The sequence below is a fragment of the Hyla sarda genome, chromosome 3 (genome assembly GCF_029499605.1).
Source record: "Hyla sarda isolate aHylSar1 chromosome 3, aHylSar1.hap1, whole genome shotgun sequence".
Taxonomy (NCBI): Eukaryota; Metazoa; Chordata; class Amphibia; order Anura; family Hylidae; genus Hyla; species Hyla sarda.
The window spans coordinates 23,243,616-23,270,106 of NC_079191.1; the positions used below are offsets into that span (position 1 = coordinate 23,243,616).

At 44.2% G+C, this 26,491-nt stretch overlaps 1 protein-coding gene across 3 annotated transcripts in view; it reads right to left on the reverse strand.

The window, feature by feature from the left end:
* CD2AP (CD2 associated protein) overlaps window positions 1-26,491 on the reverse strand; it is a 146,185-nt gene that overhangs the window by 90,088 nt on the left and 29,606 nt on the right. For all 3 annotated transcript variants that reach the window (XR_008890691.1, XM_056563013.1, XM_056563012.1), the window contains exon 2: window positions 12,491-12,651. Coding sequence is in view for 2 of the 3 variants with exons in the window: in XM_056563013.1 (XP_056418988.1) it covers window positions 12,491-12,651 (161 nt within the window). In the remaining variant the exon portion in view is untranslated. The remainder of the gene's footprint in view (window positions 1-12,490; window positions 12,652-26,491) is intronic.

The following is a 26,491-nucleotide window of genomic DNA, read 5'->3' on the forward strand; positions in this document are numbered from 1 at the left end:
AACCCAATTTGCATATTTCTTCCTAGTCTACAACTAAGGGTGCGTTCACACGGCCGTCTGTCCCGTTTTTTTTTTTTTTATCCCCATTTCAGTTCCATTCTTGCAGGCTGTAAACAGATTAAAAAAGGTTTTAAAAAATCCCATTCATGTGGGATTTTATTTTAATAAACCGTTTACATCCGTTTGTACCCGTCTGCGCTCATTTCTGGTTTTTTTAAGGCAGAAAAAACGTCATATGTGGTATTTGTTCTTCCATAAAAAAATTAAAAAACGGGTAAAAAAAAAACAGATACAGTAAATTTAACATTGAAGTCTATGGAAAATGGATGTCCGTGTTTTTTTTGACGGGAGAAGAACGGGACGGGTCTATGCGGCCGTGTGAACGCAGCCTAAGAGAACTATAAATGTCTGTAACAGCAATAAGGGCCCTGGGATTTGGCATCATTCCTGAACCAGTTTTGGAAAGGACAGGGAAGCTGCAGTGTAAAGCAAGGAGGACTTAAGGAGGATTCGCACTACCCCAGGCTACTATAATACAAAGCAAATAAAGATTTGCCAAGTGCCGGTTGTACATTTGAATAATTGGAAACTAAAATTGAGTTTTCTAGACAGCGGTCGGTCGGAGCGAGTCTGAGTGGCCGCCATCGCAGCGCCATTCCCAGCGACCTGCACAGATACACCTGGGAGTAGTCTACATACAGGGCGCGCCCGGGATCTCCACGTAGTATACGGACGGTGTGCGGTCTATATGAAGACGCAGGTGACCTGAGGGGGCGGCTTCCCACGGGGCGGAAAGCCAGGAATGTTCTCATACTTATCTGATCAACTATTCTAACAATGCAGAGCTCTTCCTGCGCAGCCTCACCAGGATCCTGCACATCCAGATCAGGTTACACTCCGCTGCCTGCACAATGGCTACATCAGAGGTTACAGACAGAGGGCGCTCGGACCCATGACCCTGACTGGTGCTTATATGTGCGAGATCAGTGAAGAGCAGGGGGTGGAATCAAACCATTTACTACACTAGACTACCAGGGAAGGGGACATGATTCCTTACACTACACTAGACTACCAGGGAAGGGGACATTATTCCTTACACTACACTAGACCACCAGGGAAGGGGACATTATTCCTTACACTACACTAGACCACCAGGGAAGGGGACATTATTCCTTACACTACACTAGACTACCAGGGAAGGGGACATTATTCCTTACACTACACTAGACTACCAGGGAAGGGGACATTATTCCTTACACTACACTAGACTACCAGGGAAGGGGACATTATTCCTTACACTACACTAGACTACCAGAGAAGGGGACATTATTCCTTACACTACACTAGACTACCAGGGAAGGGGACATGATTCCTTACACTACACTAGACTACCAGGGAAGGGGACATGATTCCTTACACTACACTAGACTACCAGGGAAGGGGACATGATTCCTTCTACTACACTAGACCACCAGGGAAGGGGACATTATTCCTTACACTACACTAGACCACCAGGGAAGGGGACATTATTCCTTACACTACACTAGACCACCAGGGAAGGGGACATTATTCCTTACACTACACTAGACCACCAGGGAAGGGGACATTATTCCTTACACTACACTAGACTACCAGGGAAGGGGACATTATTCCTTACACTACACTAGACTACCAGGGAAGGGGACATTATTCCTTACACTACACTAGACCACCAGGGAAGGGGACATTATTCCTTACACTACACTAGACCACCAGGGAAGGGGACATTATTCCTTACACTACACTAGACCACCAGGGAAGGGGACATTATTCCTTACACTACACTAGACCACCAGGGAAGGGGACATTATTCCTTACACTACACTAGACTACCAGGGAAGGGGACATTATTCCTTACACTACACTAGACTACCAGGGAAGGGGACATTATTCCTTACACTACACTAGACTACCAGGGAAGGGGACATAATTCCTTACACTACACTAGACTACCAGAGAAGGGGACATTATTCCTTACACTACACTAGACTACCAGGGAAGGGGACATGATTCCTTCTACTACACTAGACTACCAGGGAAGGGGACATTATTCCTTACACTACACTAGAATACCAGGGAAGGGGACATTATTCCTTCCACTACACTAGACTACCAGGGAAGGGGACATGATTCCTTCTACTACACTAGACCACCAGGGAAGGGGACATGATTCCTTACACTACACTAGACTACCAGGGAAGGGGACATTATTCCTTACACTACACTAGACTACCAGGGAAGGGGACATGATTCCTTACACTACACTACACTAGACTACCAGGGAAGGGGACATTATTCCTTCCACTACACTAGACTACCAGGGAAGGGGACATGATTCCTTCTACTACACTAGACTACCAGGGAAGGGGACATTATTCCTTACACTACACTAGACTACCAGGGAAGGGGACATTATTCCTTCCACTACACTAGACTACCAGGGAAGGGGACATTATTCCTTCCACTACACTAGACTACCAGGGAAGGGGACATTATTCCTTACACTACACTAGACTACCAGGGAAGGGGACATTATTCCTTACACTACACTAGACTACCAGGGAAGGGGACATTATTCCTTCCACTACACTAGACTACCAGGGAAGGGGACATTATTCCTTCCACTACACTAGACCACCAGGGAAGGGGACATTATTCCTTCCACTACACTAGACTACCAGGGAAGGGGACATTATTCCTTCCACTACACTAGACTACCAGGGAAGGGGACATTATTCCTTCCACTACACTAGACCAGGGAAGGGGACATGATCCCTTACACTACACTAGACTACCAGGGAAGGGGACATTATTCCTTACACTACACTAGACTACCAGGGAAGGGGACATTATTCCTTACACTACACTAGACCATCAGGGAAGGGGACATGATTCCTTACACTACACTAGACAACCAGGGAAGGGGACATAATTCCTTCCACTACACTAGACAACCAGGGAAGGGGACATCATTCCTTCCACTACACTAGACCACCAGGGAAGGGGACACGATTCCTTCCACTACACTAGACCACCAGAGAAGGGGACATAATTCCTTCCACTACACTAGACAAACAGGGAAGGGGACATTAAAGAGTACTCAAAAAGGGGTGGTAACATTATTATTTTTTTAAATCAACTGGTGCCAGATTTGTAAATTACTTCTATTAAAACATCTTAAAGGAAAACTGTCAAGTTTCTTCCCCCGCACTAACCGGTCGGACGCCGATCAGTTTGACGCTTACCGTGCCCCGATACGCCGCGCCGTTCGATCGTAATCTTCTATTTTCGGTATATGCTAATGAGGTGCTAACTGGCACTGGCCTGCTGCAGCGCCGCCCAGCTCATCAATATTCCTCCCCTCTCTCAGCCTCTCCCTCTTCTCCCCGCTCTGTAATGAAGAGAGAGGGGAGGAATATTGATGAGCTGGGTGGCGCTGCGGCAGGCGGCACGGACGTCAGAGCGCCAGTTAGCCCAGCCAGTGCCAGTTAGCACCTCATTAGCATATACCGAAAATAGAAGATTTGGGCCGAACAACACGGCGGATTCGGGCACGGTAAGCATCAAACTGATCAGCGTCCCCCGCACTACCACCCAGTACCACTGGTTAGTGCGGGGGTAGAAAGCTGACAGTTTCCTTTAATACGTCCAGTACTTATTAGCTGCTGTATACAACAGAGGAAATTATTTTCTTTTTGAATTTATTTTCTGTCTGACCACAGTGCTCTCTGCTGACACCTCTGTCCATGACAGGAACTGTCCAGAGCAGGATAGGTTTGCTATGGGGGATTTGCTCCTGCTCTGGACAGTTCCTGACATGGACAGAGGTGTCAGCAGAGAGCACAGTGGATCAGCTGATGAGTACTGAAAGGATTAAGCTTTTAAAATAGAAGTAGTTTACAAATCTGTTTAACTTTCTGGCACCAGTTTATTTAAAGAAAATAAATGTTTTCCACCGGAGTACCCCTTTAATAACTTTATTACCATAGGCCACCAGGGAAGGTGACGTAATTTCCACCACTACCCTAGAACTATCAAGTAAAGGGGCAATTATTCCCGCCTATGACCAAAACCGCAAAGAAAATGGGCATTATTACTAGAGATGAGCGAACTTACAGTAAATTCGATTCGTCACGAACTTCTCGGCTCGGCAGTTGATGCCTTTTCCTGCATAAATTAGTTCAGCTTTCAGGTGCTCCCGTGGGCTGGAAAAGGTGGATACAGTCCTAGGAGACTCTTTCCTAGGACTGTATCCACCTTTTCCAGCCCACGGGAGCACCTGAAGGCTGAACTAATTTATGCAGGAAAAGTCATCAACTGCCGAGCCGAGAAGTTCGTGACGAATCGAATTTACTGTAAGTTCGCTCATCTCTAATTATTACCTCTATTAACCTAGGCCACCAGGGAAGGGGAAAATTATTTTTTATTTTTTTATTTAAAGTGTGTTTCTTAATTTAAGAACATTGTGCCATGATGCACAATTTTACTGAATTCACCACACATTTTTCCAGCATTTGGAATGACTTACAAATTCATGGGAAGAATTACATGTTTTTACTGTGATTTGTACAATTGCTGTAAAGTATCACAATTGCTGCCACAATTATAGGAAAGTCATAAAAAAAAAAGCAGCAAAAACGGAACATGCAAACACAGCCTGAGGGAAATGTATAACTACTATATATCCTGCTCCCAGAGGGATAACAGCAGCAGTATACAGATAGAGCTGGAGGAGAGTTGTATAACTACTACATATCCTGATCCCAGAGGGATAGCAGCAGTATACAGATAGAGCTGGGAAGTAAGGTGTATAACTGCCATATATCCTATAGAGATAGCTGTAGTATACAGATAGAGCTGGAAGGAGAGGTGTATAACTACTATATATGCTGATCCCATAGAGATAGGAGCAGTATACGGACAGAGCTGGAGGGGGAGGTGTATAACTACTACATATCCTGATCCCACCCATAGAGATAGGAGCAGTATACAGAGAGAGCTGGAGGGGAGGTGTATAACTACTATATATCCTGATCCCATAGAGACAGAAGCAGTATACAGATAGAGCTGGGTGGTAAGGTGTATAAACTACTATACATCCTGATCCTATAGAGATAGCAGAAGAAGACAGCTGGGAGAAGAGGTCTATAGCTACTATATATCCTGATTCCATAGAGACTGCAGCAGCAGTATACAGATAGAGCTGGAGGGGAGGTGTATAACTACTATATATATCCTGATCCCATAGAGATAGCAGCAGCAGTATACAGATAGAGCTGGAAGGGGAAGGGTCTGGGAGTTAGCAGGAGCAATCTGATTAATCTGAGATTAAACAATGTTTTTCTGTTGGTCAGGCTGGTGATCATATGACCCAGTTACAGAAATGAAATGCATGGGTGAAGCTGTTCTGGAATAAAAGGGCAGTAGGACTTATGATGCTGAATGCGCATGATATGGAAAAAAAAAAAGAAAAAAAGGAGGAGTGCTCCTTTAATAACTAAATCTAGGGAAATAAGCTAAATCTAAATCTCAACCCATAATAGAGACCACGTTACAATTGGCTTGTGTTATGGTGGTTACCATGTGATGTTTGGCGCGCAGCATGTGATAAACGTGGAATAACAAGACAGATATGCAGTTTATTCCAACATTTTGTAGAGTTTTATAACTATAAGTCTTGGCCGGTGAATTCACCCTCATGTTTAAAAAAAAATAAAAAATAAATAAAAATAATAACATAAAAAAGTGAAGCAAAGAGACCACTGTCCAGGACGAGTAGTAGTACTTCAACCTATGGCTCGCCAGATGTTGAGCTTGCTGGGTATTGTAGTTCGCCATCAGCTGGAGAGCCGCAGCTTGCACACTGGATTAGGCTGGGTTCACACCATGTTTTTTTAAATACGGTTCCCGTATACGGCTGGGAGGAGGGGGGCGGGGCTTAATCGCGGCGCCCGCACTCAGCCGTATTCGGGAACCATATTTAATGTATGTCTATAAGCCGACTGGAGTGAACCGCAGCCTCCAGTCGGCTTCATTTTCGGCCGTATGCGGTTTCCCGACCGCAGGCAAAAACGTGGTCGACGATGTTTTTGCCTACGGTCAGGAAACCGCATACGGCCAAAAACGAAGCCGACCGGAGGCTACGGTTCACTCCGGTCGGCTCATAGACATGCATTAAATACGGTTCCCGAATACGGCTGAGTGCGGGCGCCGCGATTAAGCCCCGCCCACCCCTCCTCCCAGCCGTATACGGGAACCGTATTTAACAAAACGTGGTGTGAACCCAGCCTTAGGCTGGGTTCACACTACGTTTTTGCAATACTGTTCCCGTATCAGGTTTTTGATAAAAAAAAAAAACGGATTCCTCAAAACCGGACTAAACTATATCAAAATGTGTGAACAAATTTTAATCCGTATACGGTTGGAAAAACGATGTCCGGTTGCATCGTTTTTTTTAAGAAAAAAAAAAGTATACGTTTTTAACTTTTCATTCCATTATGAATAAAGTTTCACTTGTTAGATTGAAATTCCAAGAAAAAAAAAAACTGTGCAAAGTCAAAAACTGTACGGTGAAAACCGGATGGAACCATACGCACATAAGGTTCTGTACGTTTCCCATTCACTCCTATGTTAAAAAAAATTTTTTTAAAGTATACGTTTCAATACGGTTTTTCACCCAGACCAAAAACCGTAGTAGGCTACAGTTTTGGGTACGGGGAAAAAAAACTGACAAAACTGTACAGGATGCAAAACGGACACAACCTGATGCATCTTTTGGCATACGGTTTTCAATGGAGAGTCAATGCATACGGTTTTCACATTGAAAAGGTATACGGGAACTGTATTGCAAAATCGTGGTGTGACCCCGGCCTTACATAACCCCCTCCAGAGTTCTCCCACCCCCCCCCCCCCCATCACATGCTGCTGATCATTCGGAACTGTCTGCTCTAAGTGACGCCAATTAATAGAAAAATAATAAAACCCAAGGCTATAACCATGTGACTGAAGACATCTGGGCGACACATTTCACTGCTGGAAGAATATATCAGTGTCGTCCCGTCACACGTCCGAAATTCCCAAAAGGTTTATGGAAGTGTTTCCCAACCTGTGTGCCTCCAGCTGTTGCAAAACTACAACTCCCAGCAAGCCCGGACCGCCGAAGGCTGTCCGGGCTTGCTGGGAGTTGTAGTTTTGCAACACACTGGTTGGGAAACACTGCCATAAACCATTTCGGACGTGAAAGTTAAACAGATTTGTAAATTACTTCTGTTTAAAAATCTTAATCCTTTCAGTACTTATCAGCTGCTGTATGCTCCACAATTTCCTTTCTGTCTGACCACAGTGCTCTCTGCTGACACCTCTGTCCCTGTCAGGAACTGTCCAGAGCAGGAGCAAATCCCCCCCCCCCCCCCCCCCCATAGCAAACATCTCCTGTTCTGGACAGATCCTAATATAGACAGAGATGTCAGCAGAGAGCACTGTGGTCAGACAAAAAATAAATCTAAAGAGAAAAGAATTTCCTCTGTAGTATACAGCAGCTAATAAGTACTGGAAGGGTCAAGGTGTTTTAATAGAAGTCATTTACAGATCTGTTTAACTTTTTGGCACCAGTTGAAATGGGGGGGGGGGGGGGGGGGGGTAGATGTGAATTGAGTGAGAATATAAATGAAACATTAAATTGTTGTAGTTTTGCAACAGCTGGAGGCACACTGGTTGGGAAACACTTGTTTATGGAGTCTAAATAGGTCGAAAACAACATTGATCAGCCCAGGTATGTGTGTGTATATATATTAGGACTGTACCATTTGGGGAAAATGTGCGATTATAGAGGTAAATATTACCATATCAATATGCGATTTCAATAAAATAAAACTATGGTGAAATCCCCCAATTTAATGTTTCATTTATTTTCTCACTCAATTCACATCTATCCCCCCAATTTCAACTGGTGCCAAAAAGTTAAAACAGATCTGTAAATGACTTCTATTAAAACACCTTAATCCTTCCAGTACTTATTAGCTGCTGTATACTACAGAGGAAATTCTTTTCTTTTTAGATTTATTTTTTGTCTGACCTCAGTGCTCTCTGCTGACACCTCTGTCTATATTAGGAACTGTCCAGAACAGGAGAGGTTTGCTATGGGGGGGGGGATTTGCTCCTGCTCTGAACAGTTCCCGACAGCAGAGAGCACTGTGGTCAGACAGAAAGGAAATTGTGGAGCATACAGCAGCTGATAAGTACTGAAAGGATTAAGATTTTTAAACAGAAGTCATTTACAAATCTGTTTAACTTTCAAAATTCCCAAAGGTTTATGGCAGTGTTTCCCAACCAGTGTGCCTCCAGCTGTTGCAAAACTACAACTCCCAGAAAGCCCGGACAGCGCTTACTGGGAGTTGTAGTTTTGCAACAGCTGGAGGCACACTGGTTGGGAAACACTTGTTTATGGAGTCTAAATAGGTCGAAAACAACATAGATCAGCCCAGGTATATTAGGACTGTACCATTTGGGGAAAATGTGAGATTATAGAGGTAAATATCATATCAATATGCGATTTCAATAAAATAAAGCTATGGTGAAATCCCCCAATTTCACGTTTCATTTACGGTATATTCTCACTCAATTCATATCTATCCCCCCATTTCATGTCCAAATTCATGTGAATCCCCCCACCCCCCTCCATTTCATGTCAATGTCACATCCCCCTCCATAGGTCCCCCCGTAAGTCTGGCACAGCTCCCGCTCTCCTCCATGCAGTCCAGTGTCTTATAGGACTTACAGGACCTTCCTGCTCAGCCAATCACTGGCCTGACACATGAAACCACTGCGGCCACCGATTGGCTGAGTGGGAAAGGTCCTGGAACCAGCTGCTTGTTGGAGCAGAGAGAAGACACCAGGAAAGCAGGGAAGAGAACGGGATCTACAGCAGACCTACGGGGATCGGGGCTAGGTGAGCATCAGTTTTTTTATGTTTCCTCCATGCCCCTATTAGGCCAGGTTCACACCCCGTTTTTGCAATACAGTTCCCGTATACATTTTCAGTTTGAAAACCGTACGGAACCGTATTGAAAACGGTATACATTGACTCTCCATTGAAAACCGTATGCCAAAAGATGCATCAGGTTGTATCAGTTTTGCATCCTGTGCAGTTTTGTCAATTATTTTTACCCGTACCCAAAACCGAAGCCTACCACGTTTTTTTGACCCGGGTGAAAAACCGTATTGAAACGCATACGTTTTATTTTAACATGGGAGTCAATGGGAACCGTATAGAACTGTATGTGCGTACGGTTCCATCCTGTTTTTGACTTTGTGCAGTTTTTTTCTTGGAATTTCAATCAAACAAGTGAAACTTTATTCATAATGGAGTGAAAAGTTAAAAACGTATTACCTTTTTTTTTTCTTAAAAAACGGATGCACCGGACATCATTTTTCAAACCATATACGGATTAAAATTTGTACACACGTTTTCATACAGTTTAGTCAGGTTTTGAGGAATCCGTTTTTTTTTTCAAAAACCTGCTACAGAAACGGTATTGCAAAAAATGTGGTGTGAACCCGGCCTTACTTAGGACTCCAAGGGACTACATACAGGAATACATAGTAGATACTAGTATTATAAGGGGTTTACTAAGGATAGAAGTTGTCAAAAAAATCTAATTTGCTTTTATGAAGAGGTGAGTAGAAGCCTTGACAGAGGAATGGCTGTGGATATAGAGGGGGGCTGTGTATATAGAGGGGGGCTGTGTATATAGAGGGGGGCTGTGTATATAGAGGGGGGCTGTGGATATATATGGACATTTATCAACGGGTTTAGTCAGGTTTTCTTTACTAGAATTGTCGCAAAATTGTCGCAACTGCGACAACGCGATTTTTCGTGCGACATTTTGACTGGAAAGCGAGAAAAGCAAGTTTTCCAAAAATTAACTACGTAGTAATAATTTCAAAATGGACTCCGGGTAGTCAGGTATTTATTAACTGCGACAGTCGCAACTGCGCAAAAAAAAAGTCGCAACAGGGTTAAAAATTTACTAAAAATTTTCTCCAGCTCAAACATGGAGCAGAAAAAGCTACAACCAAAGTAAAAAAGGAAAAATTGCTTACGTGAAAGAAAATTATCAACAGGCTGAAACCAGATGATAAATAAGTCGCACATAAGCAAAAAAAAGTAAGGAAAAAATTACTAAAAAAAAAAGAATACATAAGCAAAGATTGATAAATGTCCCTCATTGTGTTTTGGTATTGCGGGGGTCTCCAGCGGCAGGACCCCCGAGATCATAGGGAGGATAAGATGTATTAGGGCTGGAGAACCCCTTTAAGGATGGTACCCAGAGAGTGGTGGTCAATGATTCGTACTCTGATTGGTCCCTGGTTATTAGAGGTGTACCCCAAGGTTCAGTACTGGGCCCGCTGCTGTTTAATTTATTTATCAATGATATAGAGGATGGTATTAACAGCTCTGTTTCTATCTTTGCAGATGACACCAAGCTTTGTAGCACGGTACAGTCTATAGAGGATGTGTATAAGTTACAAGATGACTTGGATAGACTAAGTGTCTGGGCATCCACTTGGCAAATGAGGTTCAATGTGGATAAATGTAAAGTTATGCATCTGGGTACTAATAACCTGCATGCGTCGTATGTCTTAGGGGGGATTAAACTGTCAGAGTCACTGGTAGACAAGGATCTGGGTGTACTTGTAGATCACAGACTACAGAATAGCACAATGTCAGGCAGCTGCTTCTAAGGCCAGCAGGATATTGTCATGTATCAGAGGAGACATGGACTCGAGGGACAGGGACATAACTGTTAAGAGAAGAAAGTCACGACACGGCACCCGAGAGGCTGCTTTTCCTTGCTGCTTTATTAGCCAAATAATCCCCAAATAAATACAGACCCCAGATCCCTAAATAAATATAGAGGCCCAGATCAGACCGACTAAATAAATGCAGACCCCCACACTGAAACTACTGTAATACAGAGTCCAGATTAGACTTCCTAAACCACTGTTTCCCAACCAGGGTGCCTCTACCTGTTGGAAAACTACAACTCCCAGCATGCCTAGACAGACAAAGGTTGATGCAGGACCTTCTTCTGCAAGCCTTAGCGGTGCTACACCTACCGCGCAGCAGGTCCTGCACCACTTTAAGTGAGACCACCACCAATATGTCTGAAGGAGCTTTTAGGACGGGTTCACACTATACAAAATCCACTCGCAGCGGCCTCTTCGATGCTTTCACTGGGAATTCAGCTGCTCAGTTGACACAGCAGAGTTTCTGTTACAGATTCCAGATCCGCCAGAAGACTGAATATGTCCACTGTGCTGACCCGGACCACTCCCGTCCCCACCAGGAGCCCCGGCTGACTAATAGCCTTTAATAGTAGGTAGTATCCCCTTGCAGACATTAGCAGCAGACCCCCCTTGCAGACATTAGCAGCAGCCCCTCCTTGTAGACAGCACCCCCACCTGTAGACAGCAGCCCCCCCCCCCTTCAGACATTAGTAGCAGGCCCCCCTATAGAACGCAGCCCCCCCCCCTGTAGACCACAGCCCCCCTTGTAAACAGCAAGCCCCCCCCCTTGTAAACCGCAGGCCCCCCTTTAGACATTAGTAGCAGGCCCCCCTGTAGACCGCAGCCCCCACCCTTGTAGACAACTCACCTACGGCTGTCCTCTGTCGGGTGCTGCCGCTCCGCTGCCCCGTTCTCCCGTCCGCATCATGGCGTTACATGGAGGAGCATGTGACATACACGTCACTCTGCCTCCTCCGTAGCATCACGCTGGGCGCAGTGGAGTGACGTGTGTGTCACATGCTCCTCCATGGAACGCCATGATGCGGATGGGAGGACGGGGCAGCGGAGAGGCAGCAGGTATCGGATTTGGTATTGAGGGCATTGATCCAGTCCCCGATACAATGGAAATGGCCAGTACCGGCCCCGATACCGATACTAGTATCGGTGTCGGGACATCCCTATCCCGCAACATCTAATGTGGACATCACAAGGAGCCCCGGCTGACCAACAAGCCTGGTCCGACCCTCGGCTGTGACGTGGAGCCAAGGCCAGTGCAGTTATGAGACAAAGATGCCGAGACAAAGATGTTACTGCGCATGTGCGAGATCTTGCGTTGGCCTTGGCTTGAGGCTGAATAGGCTTGTTGGTCAGGAGGGGACAGTATGGATGTGGGTGAGCAGTAGCGCCCCCAGTGACCCAAAGACCTAAATAGCATAACACATAAAGGACTGTTTTCTATGCAATCTGCAGATCAGTGTTTCCCAACCATTGTGCCCCCAGCTGTTGCAAAACCGCAACTCCCAGCATGCCCGGACAGCCTTCGGCTGTCCGGGCATGCTGGGAGTTGTGGTTTTGCAACAGCTGGAGGCACACTGGTTGGGAAGCAATGTTGTAAACACCTGAGATGAAAGTGACGATGTGCATGGAAAGGGGTTCTGCTTACCTTAACAAAGTTATCTGGAAAAGCCCCTCGCTTGCCATTGATCTCCCCTTCCATCCAACCCTCCTCGTCCAGCCTCCTGACGTTCTTGATGACGTCCCCCACCCGCATGGTGAGCTCGTCCTCGTGTACCGCATCATAGTCATATTCCACAACGTATTCGCCTGGAGAGATCAGAGACAAAGGACATCAGCATTGCCGGTATACATTCCCATGGTGTATCTATATTCAACCGTATTTAATCCCAAATAAAAAGATATTTAAAATCACAACTTATTTTTTATATATGACAATCCATACAAAGGGGGAAAAAAAATAAACTTTCAATTCTGCAGTTTTCACTGTCACAATATGCTAATGCTTCTGTATTCTGCAGCTTATCTGTCAGCTTTGCTGTACACACCGGGACAGAATGAGGAGGAGTCATCTCATCATTAAACGGTGAGTGAATGAGTTCTATATATTATAGTAATAGGCAACTATACACATTAGACACTAGTTGTCCAACAAATATTCTCCACAACCACCCCCATGCACCTGCACGATGAGCTCGCCATCCTTACGCCCACACACTTACACAATAGGCTCGCCATCCTCCCCTTCCGTACACCTGCGCAATGGGCTCGCCAACCTCCTCCTCCGTACACCTGCAAAATGGGCTCGCCAACCTGCCCCTCCGCACACCTGCACAATGGGCTAGCCAACCTCCCCCTCCGCACACCTGCAAAATGTTCTAGCCAACCTACCCCTCCATATACCTGCACAATAGGCTAGCCAACCTCCCCCTCCGTACACCTGCACAATGGGCTAGCCAACCTCCCCCTCCGTACACCTGCACAATGGGCTAGCCAACCTCCCCCTCCGTACACCTGCACAATGGGCTAGCCAACCTCCCCCGCCGTACACTGACAAAATGGACTCGCCAACCTCCCCTGCATACCCCTGTACCTTGGGCTTGCCAACCTCCTCCCTATACACCTTCACAACGGGCTCATCAACCTGCCCCTGTCACCTGCGCAATGGGCTTGTCAACTTCCCGTCACCTTCACGATGGGCTTGTCAACCTCCGCCTGTACACCTGCAAGATGGGCTCACCAACCTCCCTCCATACACCTGGATGATGGGCTCACCAACCTCCCTCCATACACCTGGATGATGGGCTCACCAACCTCCCTCCATACACCTGGATGATGGGCTCACCAACCTCCCTCCATACACCTGGATGATGGGCTCACCAACCTCCCTCCATACAACTGGATGATGGGCTCACCAACCTCCCTCCGTACACGTGGATGATGGGCTCACCAACCTCCCTCCATACACCTGGATGATGGGCTCACCAACCTCCCTCCGTACACCTGGATGATGGGCTCACCAACCTCCCTCCGTACACCTGGATGATGGGCTCACCAACCTCCCTCTGTACACCTGGATGATGGGCTCACCAACCTCCCTCCATACACCTGGATGATGGGCTCACCAACCTCCCTCCGTACACCTGGATGATGGGCTCACCAACCTCCCTCCATACACCTGGATGATGGGCTCACCAACCTCCCTCCATACACCTGGATGATGGGCTCACCAACCTCCCTCCGTATACCTGGATGATGAGCTCACCAACCTCCCTCCGTACACCTGGATGATGGGCTCACCAACCTCCCTCCGTACACCTGGATGATGAGCTCACCAACCTCCCTCCGTACACCTGGATGATGGGCTCACCAACCTCCCTCCATACACCTGGATGATGGGCTCACCAACCTCCCTCCGTACACCTGGATGATGGGCTCACCAACCTCCCTCCGTACACCTGGATGATGGGCTCACCAACCTCCCTCCGTACACCTGGATGATGGGCTCACCAACCTCCCTCTGTACACCTGGATGATGGGCTCACCAACCTCCCTCCGTACACCTGGATGATGGGCTCACCAACCTCCCTCCGTATACCTGGATGATGGGCTCACCAATCTTACCCAGTACACCTGCATGATGTGCTCAGCAACCACCCCCCACAGAAGCCCATTTGTTGGTTAAATTGGATGTAAAAAAATCTCCAAGAATTAGAATATTGATATTGGTTTGACATACAACCACACACACCCGAAACGCTGGGCAGCGGAGTACCCCTTTAATACCACAGGATCGTTGATCAGCATGAGATCGCTGGGAGTCAGAGTACTGGAATCTCAATTCAAAAAACGCAGAAGTTGAGTTAGAAAACATCAACAGAGGTGGCAGCAGAGAGCACCGTGGACAGAATGGAAAGAGCTACACAACTTCCTCTGTAGTATACAGCAGCTGATAAATACTGGAGGGATTAAGATTTTTATATAGAAGTAAATAAATCTGTTTAACTTTCTGCCAGCAGTTGATTTGACAAAATTTTTCCACTGGAGTACCCCTTTACATTGGTATGGTTTTGCAGCTTAGTTCCCTTGAAGTGAATAGAGACAAATGGTAATACCATACACATACTTTTTTTTTTAATAAATAAAAATACAAATTAGGTTTCATTTCTCTAATCTTGTATAATCCCTAAAAATAAAATTAAAATTAAAAAGTCAGCACTTCTCCAAGTGAACCTATTACCTATCTCACTTTTTGTTTCCCTTGTTTATTATTCAAGTATTTATTTATTTATTTTTACTTTGCTACCGGGGCTGTAAAGTTAGTGTAGTTCATAATATAAAATCTATACCTGTGTTCGATGATTGATCTTGCAATTCTTATGTGATCTTTGCCCTATATGTTCATTTTTAGCAGCATACAAAATGATTTCTCGGGCCATTCCCGGGCTTGAGAAAAGTCAGGTGTTAAAAGGGAGCCTGTCTGTGCTTCAGTGCCACCCATTGAAGCACAGACAGGCTCCCTTTCAACACCTGACTTTTCTAGAGCCCGGGAATGGCCAGAGATAACCCAGTGACTGCTGGGGGGGAGATCATTGAGATCATTCTCTACAGGGTTGCAGATAACTACTATATATCTAGAAATCCGCAAGCCATGGGAAACCCTTCCATGTGTGACCCTACCCTAAAAAAAATATGATACTGCATTTAGCTCTCCACTTAAGAGGGGAACTCCACTGGAAAACATTTTTTTTATTTATTTATTTTTAAATCAACTGGTGCCAGAAAGTAAAACTGATTTGTAAATTACTTCTATTAAAAAATCTTAATCCTTCCTGTACTTATCAGCTGCGGTATATGCTCCACGGGAAGTTCTTTTCTTTTTGAATTTATTTTCTGTCTGACCACAGTGCTCTCTGCTTACACCTCTGTCCATGTCAGGAACTGTCCAGAGTACAAGCAAATCCCCATAGCAAACATATCCTGCTCCGGACAGTTGTTAAAATGGACAGAAATGTCAGCAGAGAGCACTGTGGTCAGACAGAAAGGAAATTCAAAAATAAAAGAACTTCCTCTGGAGCATACAGCAGCTGATAAGTACTGGAAAGATAAAGAATTTTAATAGAAGTCATTTACAAATATGTTTAACTTTCTGGCACCAGTTGATTTAAAAAAATAATAATAATTAAAATAAACATTTTCCAGGGAAGTACCCCTTTAAGGCTGCCATTCATCCAAGTCTGAAAGTCACTGGTTTGCATAAAATTTTTACTCTTATTTTTATTTTTTATTACAGTTTTCTATGAGACACAGATTTTCTGGGTGTTGGCGTACTGTAAGCTTGTGCTTGGATCCTGCATATAGGGTCCAGATGGGCAGCACATGTCGCCCCCGCCAACGTGTTTCCTCCTTAGTAACTTATTTCATCTTTATGTTCCTATTTACTCACATTCTATATATTCAGCAACATTTTGTTTTTCATATTTCCAGGGCTGTGGAGTCTGTGTTGGACAAAATTTTGGGTACCTGGAACTGGAGTTGGCAAACAATGCACAGACTCAGACTCCTACTAAATTTAGATTGGAATAAAATAATAAAGCAAATTTAAATGTCCCAATTCACAAAAAGTTATAATTAATGACTTCTCTACTGTAAGAATAAAGACCAATGCATGCAGTGCCTCACGTAACCGCAAAATGAACACGTTAAGTGACTGAAGAAGCTTTTCATGTGCTTTACTATATGGCACGCAACGCACAATTAGGAGCGGCAATACTTATACTTTCCATAGTTTTGTGTTCTGCTGTTACAGGGAACCCATGGGTAACCTAGCCTCTCACTGATAAGGGATTAAGTAAATGTTTTTTGCAGGACTAGAGACACTTGTATAAGCGAAGGGAATGGAGGGTCAATAGTTCAAGACTGAAGCTGTAAACCATTGGAAAAACTGCTGCCATTCAGCTAAGGCTATAAAAATGTGTAAACTCCGATTGTTATCTTAAAGGGGCACTCCGGTGGAAAACTTATTTAATTTAATTTTAATTTTTTTATCAACTGGTGCCAGTAAGTTACAGATTTGTAAATTACTTCTATTTAAAAATCTTAATCCTTACAGTACTTATTAGCTGCTGAATACTACAGAGGAAATTATTTTCTTTTTGGAACACAGAGCTCTCTGCTGACACCACGAGCACAGTGCTCTCTGCTGACATCTCTGTCCATTTTAGAAACTGTCCAGAGCAGAATGTGTTTGCTATGGGGATTTTCTCCTACTCTGGACAGAGATGTCAGCAGAGAGCACTGTGCTCGTGATTCAGAAGAGAGCTCTGTGTTGCAAAAAGAAAAGTATTTCCTCTGAAGTATATTCAGTAGCTGATAAGCACTGGAAAAATGAAGATTTTTTTAATAAAAGTAATTTACAAATCTGTTTAACTTTCTTGCACCAGTTGATTAAAAAAAAAAAAAAAAAGTATAAATAAAATACGTTTTCCACCAGAGTACCCCTTTAAACTTTAAACATGACTATGGGATTCTACTAGGGAAATCATGTTTTATAATAAATACCCCTTTCCTGGATCCTCCCACTGCCCTATCTTCAGCAGCAGATCAGCACACAAAAAAGAGAAGGCAGCAGCTTCTGCCCAACTACCTCTCTCTGCTAGAAGAGCTTAGAAGAACTTTGTGGAACAGCTTCTTGGATTCCACTGTAAGGCTGGGTTCACACCACGTTTTTGCAATACAGTTTTTTTTTTAGGTTTTTGATTAAAAAAAACGGATACCTCAAAACCGGACTAAACTGTATCAAAACGTGTGTACAAAGTTTTGTCTGTATACGGTTGAAAACCGTATACGGTTTGAAAAGTGATGTCCGGTTGCATCCGTTTTTTAAGAAAAAAAAAAACGCATACGTTTTGAACTTTTCACTCCATTATGAATAAAGTTTCACTTGTTTGATTGAAATTACAAGAAAAAAAAACTGTGCAAAGTCAAAAACCGTATGGTAAAAACTGGATGGAACCGTACACACATACAGTTCTGTACGGTTCCCATTGACTCCCATGTTTTTAAAAAACGTATACGGGTCAATACGGTTTTTCACCTGGACCAAAAACAGTGGTAGGCCACGGTTTTCGGTCCAGAAAAAAAAAAAAAAGGAAAAAAAACGGGTGGTGTGAAAAACTGAGACAACTGTATGCAATATGGTGCATACGGTTTTGAATGGAAAGTCTATGGGCACGGTTTTCTGTACAGTTGCATACGTTTTTTTTTTTTTAAATCCGTATCCAAAACCGTATAGAAAATCGTGGTGTAAACCCACCCTAAGTGTTTATAAATACATTTGCATATTAATATAGAGGAGTCGGAGTCGGAAGTAAAAAAAAAACTGTGGAGTCGGAACATTTATCTACCGACTCCATAGCCCTGCATATTTTGCCATAATCGGTTTTTCCGTTGTTCAATCACGGACATCTAGATGTGTGTTTCCCAACCAGGGTGCCTCCAGCAGTTGCAAAACTACAACTCCCAGCAAGCCCGGACAGCCAAAGGCTGTCCGGGCATGCTGGAAGTTGTAGTTTTGCAACCACTGGAGGCACCCTGGTTGGGAAACAGTCATCTAGAGCACAGACACCAGAGAGACGGTTCTGCATGGGAGCTGAGTACACCAAACTGTAAAATTTTTAGATGCGCTTAAAGGGTTACACCGGTGGAAAACTTTTTTAAATCAACTGGTGCAAGAGAGTTAAGCAGATTTGTAAATTACTTCTATTAGAAAATCTTAATCCTTCCAGTACTTATTAGCGGCTGTATTCTACAGAGGAAATTCTTTTATTTTTGTATTTCTTTTCTGTCACGACCACAGTGCTCTCTGCTGACACCTCTGTCCATGTCAGGAACTGTCCAGAGTAGGAGAAAATCCCCATAGCGAACATATGCTGCTCTGGACAGTTCCCAAAATGGACAGGGGTGTCAGCAGAGAGCACTGTGGTCGAAAAGAAAATACATTTCAAAAGAAAATAATTTCCTCTGTAGTATACAGCCGCTAAGTACTGGAAGGATTAAGAATTTTTAATAGAAGTCATTTACAAATCTGTTTAACATTCTGGCACCAGTTGATTTAAAAAAATAAATACATTTAAAAAAGTTTTCCACCGGTGTACCCCTTTAAGCAATTGGAAAAGTTTGCTGCAAATTTGGCGCAGTCTCATGATTTCGATGTTTGTCCCCTGCCCAGAACAACCACAGGGGTACTGAAATTACCCACGCTGCCCCTCCTCACTTCTCACATCCTTCTCATTGTTTCCAGACGTATCATTTTTAGCAATGGAAATGAAACAATTGTAGTAATCAGATATTATTTATAAGAACGGGATGAAGTGAAACTTGCTGAGGGCGATCTTTGTGTTACTTCCTATCATACTGTTACCCCAAAGGTTACAGTGGGTCACTGTTTTGCTTATGAACATTTCTGGAGGATTCTATTGTAGAAATGCGCAAAACGGTCAGTGCAGAAACTAGTTAAAGGGGTTATCCAACATAAAATGACTTTACTAATCATCAGTAATGGACATGCTTACCAAGGATCAGTGCTTGTGTTAGTGGTAAATGGCCGTGTCCTGTGCCCCCCCCCCCCCCCCCCATCACGCTGTTGGCTTTTTTTGTGAACTTGCTATTTCCTGTTCCTCTGCCCTCCCAACTTCAATCTCCAGGATCCCTTGTCTCTGGGTGGGAGGTGACTTGTTTCCCTCCCACACATCAGTTACCCCACCCATTGCAGCACAGCTAGACTCCCCTTTGTGTGCTGTGCTGGAAACTACAATTACACACCTCAACCCCAGCTCTCTCTGTATACTGCTGCTATCTCTATGGGATCAGGATATATAGTAGTTAATCCCCTCCCCTCCAGCTCTATCTGTATACTGCTGCTGCTAACTCAATAGGATCAGGATATACAGTGATCCCTCAACTTACAATGGCCTCAACATACAGTTTCAACATACAATGGTCTTTTCTGGACCACTGTAAGTTGAAACCAGACTCAACATACAAAATGTACAGACAGTCCAGATCTACGAAACATGTCAATGGCCTGAAGAACCGACCAATCAGAATGGACAATTTACTGGTAAAACACCTGTAGCGCCCCCTACAGTACAGGGAGGTATTACATGTTCTGTACTCTTTACCTGTACCAGGGTTAGCTGCTCCTTTGGACACCAGGTGAGGGCGGCTCCATGTTACTTTTTTAGGACATTGTGTGTTCTGTACAGGACTCTGAAGAAGCTTCTGTCCTCTACATAGACAAGTGTTTCCCAAGCAGGGTGCCCCCTGCTGTTGCAAAACTACAACTCCCAGCATGCCTGGACAGCCGTAGGCTGTCCAGGCATGCTGGGAGTTGGTTTTGCAACAGCTGGAGGTTTCCTGATTGGGAAACACTGACAGACAGTGATTACAGCTCCCAGCAGATCTTTCTTACTTTTATATGTAAGGATTTGCTTTATCTGTATTAATTATTTATTTATTTTTCTTTAATCCTCACTTTTTCCTATTTTTGGATGACATTTTGGTGGCTTAAGAACCAATTACCAGGTTTCCATAGAGTTCTGGTCTCAACATACAATGGTTTCAACATACAATGGTCGTCCCGGAACCAATTAATATTGTAACTTGAGGGACCAGTGTATAGTAGTTGTACACCTCCCTTCCAGCTCTCTGTATACTGCTGCAACCTCTATGAGATCAGGATATATAGTAGTTGTACACCTCCCCCTATAGCTGTCTGCATACTGCTGCTATCTCTATGGGATCAGGATATATAGTACTTATTCACCTCCCTTCCAGCTCTATCTGTATACTGCTGCTGCTGCTATCTCTATGGGATCAGGATATATTAGTAGTTATATACCTCTCCTCTAGCTCTATCTGTATACTGCTCCTATCTCTATGGGATCAGGATATATTAGTAGTTATACACCTCCCCTGAGGCGGTGTGCAAATTGTGCAAATCACGGTACAAGCATGTCATTTTTAAGATTTTACAAAATTGCACCAAACTGCAAAAATGGCGTAAAAGCGGTTTGAAAAATTCAGTAACAATTCAACATGTGAACACAGCGCAAAGAAATCAAAATTTTCGTAAAAAGCCTCAAATGTGATTATAGGTCAAAATCACTTTCTCCTGTAGCTGCCACTTTGGCTAAAAAAAAAATAATACGACTCTCAAAATACCTAAAATAAAGAATTTATCCAATGTTGCCACAATTGTATCTATTTCAGTTTTTCATTATTTTTTTTTATTTTTCTTTCTTAAGAAAATAAACTAAAAGGTTCCCAAGACCTAAACAAATCTTTGGAGTTCAATTGCTAGGGCCCCTTTCACACTACAGATATCATCTGGGCAAAAAGTCCTGAAAAACGGCCATCAAAAAATCCTATTCATGTCAATGGGATTTTTTTTTGACCCTCTTTGCATCAGGTGCGTCCGTTTTTACAAAATTTTTCCCGGCGCAAAAGACTATTTTTTTTGTCCGGCATAAATAACGGTGAAAAAATGGCCATTAAAGTTTAACATTGAGGTCTATGGGAAACGGATGTTAAAAAATTAATAAATAAAAAATAAAAAAACATCCGTTTATCATGCGTTATTGTCTGTTTTTTGTACTGAGCATGCTCAGTACAGATTTACAAAGAAAAAAAGGTTAAAAACCCGATTGGAAAAAAAAATGATAAATAAAAACGGATGTAACTGGTGATAATGGATGAAAAATATCAGGTTTTTTAAGGAAAAAAAAACACTAAAAATAATGGATGATGGTCATCAGTTTTCATCCGTTATTACCAGTTACTGCATCTGTTTTTTTCATCAGTTATTATATAATAACGGCAATAAAAAAGCAGGATGGTACTTGTAGTATGAAAGGGTTAAGAGGGTAGTATAAGAGGGTTAAAAGGGGGATTTCCATTTTTTTTATACATTAACAGAAAGTTAAACAGATTGGTAAATTACTTCTATTAAATAATCTTAATCCTTTCAGTGCTTATGAGCTGCTGAAGTTGAGTTGTTCTTTTCTGTCTAAGTGCTCTCTGATGACACGTGTCTCTGGAGCTGTCCAGACTAGAAGCAAATCCCCATAGCAAACCTCTTCTACTGTGTGTAGTTCCCGAGACAGACAGAGGTGTCAGCAGAGAGAACTGTCAGACAGAAAAGAACTTCAACTTCAGCAACTGATAATTATTGGAAGTATTAAGAATTTTTAATAGAAGTCATTTACAAATTTGTTTAACTTTCTGGAGCCTGTTGATGTATATATATATATATATATATATATATATATATATATATATATATATATATATACATTTATTTATTTATTATTTTTTTTCCTGGAATACCCCTTTAAGTTTTTTAAATTTTGGGGTAGTTTCTATAGATAAACACCCTGGTCTGCTGTGGAAAATCCTACTGTTGACCAAAGATGATAATACACAAGCTCAGTAAAGTGATGACTGCTATTACCAGTAAGGGTGCGTTCACACGGCCGTCTGTCCCCGTTTTTTTTTTTTTTTTAATCCCCGTTTCGGTTCCGTTCTTGCAGGCTGTAAAAACGGATTGAAAACTGTTTTTAAAAAAAATCCCATTCATGTCAATGGGATTTTTTTTACAATCCGTTTACATCCGTTTGCACCCGTCATTTCCGTTTTTTGATGGCAGAAAAAAAAACGGCACATGCAGTATTTTTTCTTCCGTCAAAAAAAATAAATTAAAAAAAACGGAAGAAAAAAAACGATACGGTAAATTTAACATTGAAGTCTATGGAAAACGGAGGAGCCTTTGATGTCATCCGTTTGAATCAGTTTTTTTTTTAAATCAGTTTATTGATCCGTTTTTATTTCTGAGCATGCTCACAAGTTTATTAAATGAATAATAACGGATACAAATGGATAACCTCCGTTTGCATCCGTTATTGTCCGTTTTTATTTTTGACGTGTGAACGCAGCCTAACACCAGTATAAGACCTGTGCGGAATTGGGTAAAAATGGCAAGAGTGAGTGACGCCACTTCCTTGATATCTATATGGAAGAACCAAGTCATGTTACTCCGTAACACAGTGTTTCCCATTCAGGGTGCCTCCAGCTGTTGCAAAACTACAACTCCCAGCATGCCTGGACAGCCTTCGGCTGTCCAGGCATGCTGGGAGTTGTAGTTTTGCAATAGCAGGAGGCACCCTGGTTGGGAAATACTGCCATAACAGGACAATATTTTGCAAGTGTCCCGTCATGGCGGCGGACGTCATCATCGGTGAACTGCACTAACGCAGCTATTTACTGTGTACAAGGAGGAGCGATCCAGTAACAAGGAGGCGTAAAAGACAACAACACGTCCCAGCAGACTGCCTGCGATCAGCTGCGAACTGGTTCTCCGACCTCAGGGAGGAATCGGGTGTGGACACAAGGGAACTTCCAGGAACCATCTACACAGTCATTACCTTATAATAACAATCATCACACAATGTAACACAGAACCACAAGAATATGTATGTCAGAGTAATAGAAACACACAACAGTAACAAGAAAGAGAATACAGACCGGACCCAGCTACAAGAATCCCACAGGGACAGAGAGCAGAATACAGGGCGAGATGAGGCTGTATTATACTCCAGAGCTGCACTCACTATTCTGCTGGTGGGGTCACTGTGTACATACATTACATTACTTATCCTGTACTGATCCTGAGTTATATCCTGTATTATACTCCAGAGCTGCACTCACTATTCTGCTGGTGAGGTCACTGTGTACATACATTACATTACTTATCCTGTACTGATCCTGAGTTATATCCTGTATTATACTCCAGAGCTGTACTCACTATTCTGCTGGTGAGGTCACTGTGTACATACATTACATTACTTATCCTGTACTGATCCTGAGTTATATCCTGTATTATACTCCAGAGCTGCACTCACTATTCTGCTGGTGAGGTCACTGTGTACATACATTACATTACTTATCCTGTACTGATCCTGACATATATCCTGTATTATACTCCAGAGCTGTACTCACTATTCTGCTGGAGAGGTCACTGTGTACATACAGTACATTACTTATCCTGTACTGATCCCGAGTTATCCTGTATTATACTGCAGAGCTGTACTCACTATTCTGCTGGTGAGGTCACTGTGTATATACATTACATTACTTATCCTGTACTGATCCTGAGTTATATCCTGTATTATACTCCAGAGCTGTACTCACTATTCTGCTGGTGGGGTAACTGTGTGCATACATTACATTACTTATCCTGTACTGATCCTGAGTTATATCCTGTATTATACTCCAGAGCTGTACTCACAATTCTGCTGGTGAGGTCACTGAGTACATACATTACATTACTTATCCTGTACTGATCCTGAGTTATATCCTGTATTATACTCCAGAGCTGTACTCACTATTCTGCTGGTGAGGTCACTGTGTATATACATTACATTACTTATCCTGTACTGATCCTGAGTTATATTCTGTATTATATTCCAGAGCTGTACTCACTATTCTGCCGGTGAGGTCACTGTGTACATACATTACATTACTTATCCTGTACTGATCCTGAGTTACATCCTGTATTATACCCCAGAGCTGTACTCACTATTCTGCTGGTGAGATCACTGTGGACACTAGACCTCATTACCGCATGGATTGGGGGAGGGGGGTAATAAATGGTTATTTTTTAAGCTGATCACTGATGAAGAAATGTCCAGTAGCGCTGTAGATCCTATGGACAGGCTGTATTCATGTACCCGGTGACATCAGGCCTCACCCCCCAATTGTTCTGCAGACCACATGAATTCACATGAATAGGGGCTCCTGGTTATCCCATGACACATGACAGAGGCCGCGATATTAGGATTATTTCCAGCGTAGAACACCACAAAGTGAAAAAACGTAACCCGCTCTAATGCTGGAGCTATAACAGTCTACACTACATTGTCTAGACCAGTGGTTCTTAAACTGGGTTTGATCGAACCCCAGGGGTTCGGTGAGTCAGTCCCGGGGGTTAGGCGGGGGAGATCGCAACAGGACAGGCCACCAAGCAATTGCTTGGGGCCCCGAGCTGGCCCCAGGGCCCCGAGCAGAGCCGGCGTTTACCCGTCCTGTAGCGATGGGGTAATTCCCCCCCCCATCACTATTAACTCCCTGCGGCCCAGAGTTAAGTCTAAAAACGCAGGGCCGCCGGGACATAGCGCACGCCGGGACATCACTGACATCACGTGCGTGCGCCCATGGAAACAAAGGCGCTGAGGACCGGAGGATAGAGAAGGAGGAAGACGCGCGCTGGCCAGCTTGGTAAGTGACCAGCGGCACGTCATCTTCGGTGCTCCGACCACCGCTCCTGAGACCTACTGCTATAGCCGGAGCGGGTGGTCGGAGCACTGAAGTGGGCAGTACACAGGCATACACTGTATATGGCTGGAGGCTGTATGTCTGTGGGGGGAACACTGCCTGCATCTGTGGTCTTCAACCTGTGGAGCTCCAGATGTTGCAAAACTACAACTCCCAGGCGTTGGCTGTCCGGGCATGCTCGGAGTTATAGTTTTGCAACATCTGGAGGTCCGCAGGTTGAAGACCGCTGGCCTGCCTAATGTGGGGTGGGGGGGGGGGAAACACTGCCTGCCTTATGTGGGGGGGGGGGGGGAAACACTGCCTGCCTTTTGTGGGGGGGGGGGGGGGGGAGAAACACTGCCTGCCTTATGTGGGGGGGGGGGGGAGAAACACTGCCTGCCTTATGTGGGAGGGGGGGGAACACTGCCTGCCTTATGTGGGGGGGGGGGGGGGGAGGACACTGCCTGCCTTATGTGGGGGGGAGGACACTGCCTGCCTTATGTGGGGGAAACACTGCCTGCCTTATGTGGGGGAAACACTGCCTGCCTTATGTGGGGGGGGAACACTGCCTGCCTTATGTGGGGGGGAACACTGCCTGCCTTATGTGGGGGGAACACTGCCTGCCTTATGTGGGGGAACACTGCCTGCCTTATGTGGGGGAACACTGCCTGCCTTATGTGGGGGAACACTGCCTGCCTTATGTGGGGGAACACTGCCTGCCTTATGTGGGGGAACACTGCCTGCCTTATGTGGGGGAACACTGCCTGCCTTATGTGGGGGAACACTGCCTGCCTTATGTGGGGGAACACTGCCTGCCTTATGTGGGGGAACACTGCCTGCCTTATGTGGGGGAACACTGCCTGCCTTATGTGGGGGAACACTGCCTGCCTTATGTGGGGGAACACTGCCTGCCTTATGTGGGGGAACACTGCCTGCCTTATGTGGGGGAACACTGCCTGCCTTATGTGGGGGAACACTGCCTGCCTTATGTGGGGGAACACTGCCTGCCTTATGTGGGGGAACACTGCCTGCCTTATGTGGGGGAACACTGCCTGCCTTATGTGGGGGAACACTGCCTGCCTTATGTGGGGGAACACTGCCTGCCTTATGTGGGGGAACACTGCCATTGTTTGCGAAAATTACATGAGAGTGGCACTTGCCAAGGTAAAGCTGCGCATTTCTGATCTGGTCTCTGAAAGACAACAGCAGAAGTCACTGATTTACAGTAAATATTCATTATGTTTTTGTGTGAAAATCATCTTTTCATGGGTTTTGTCCT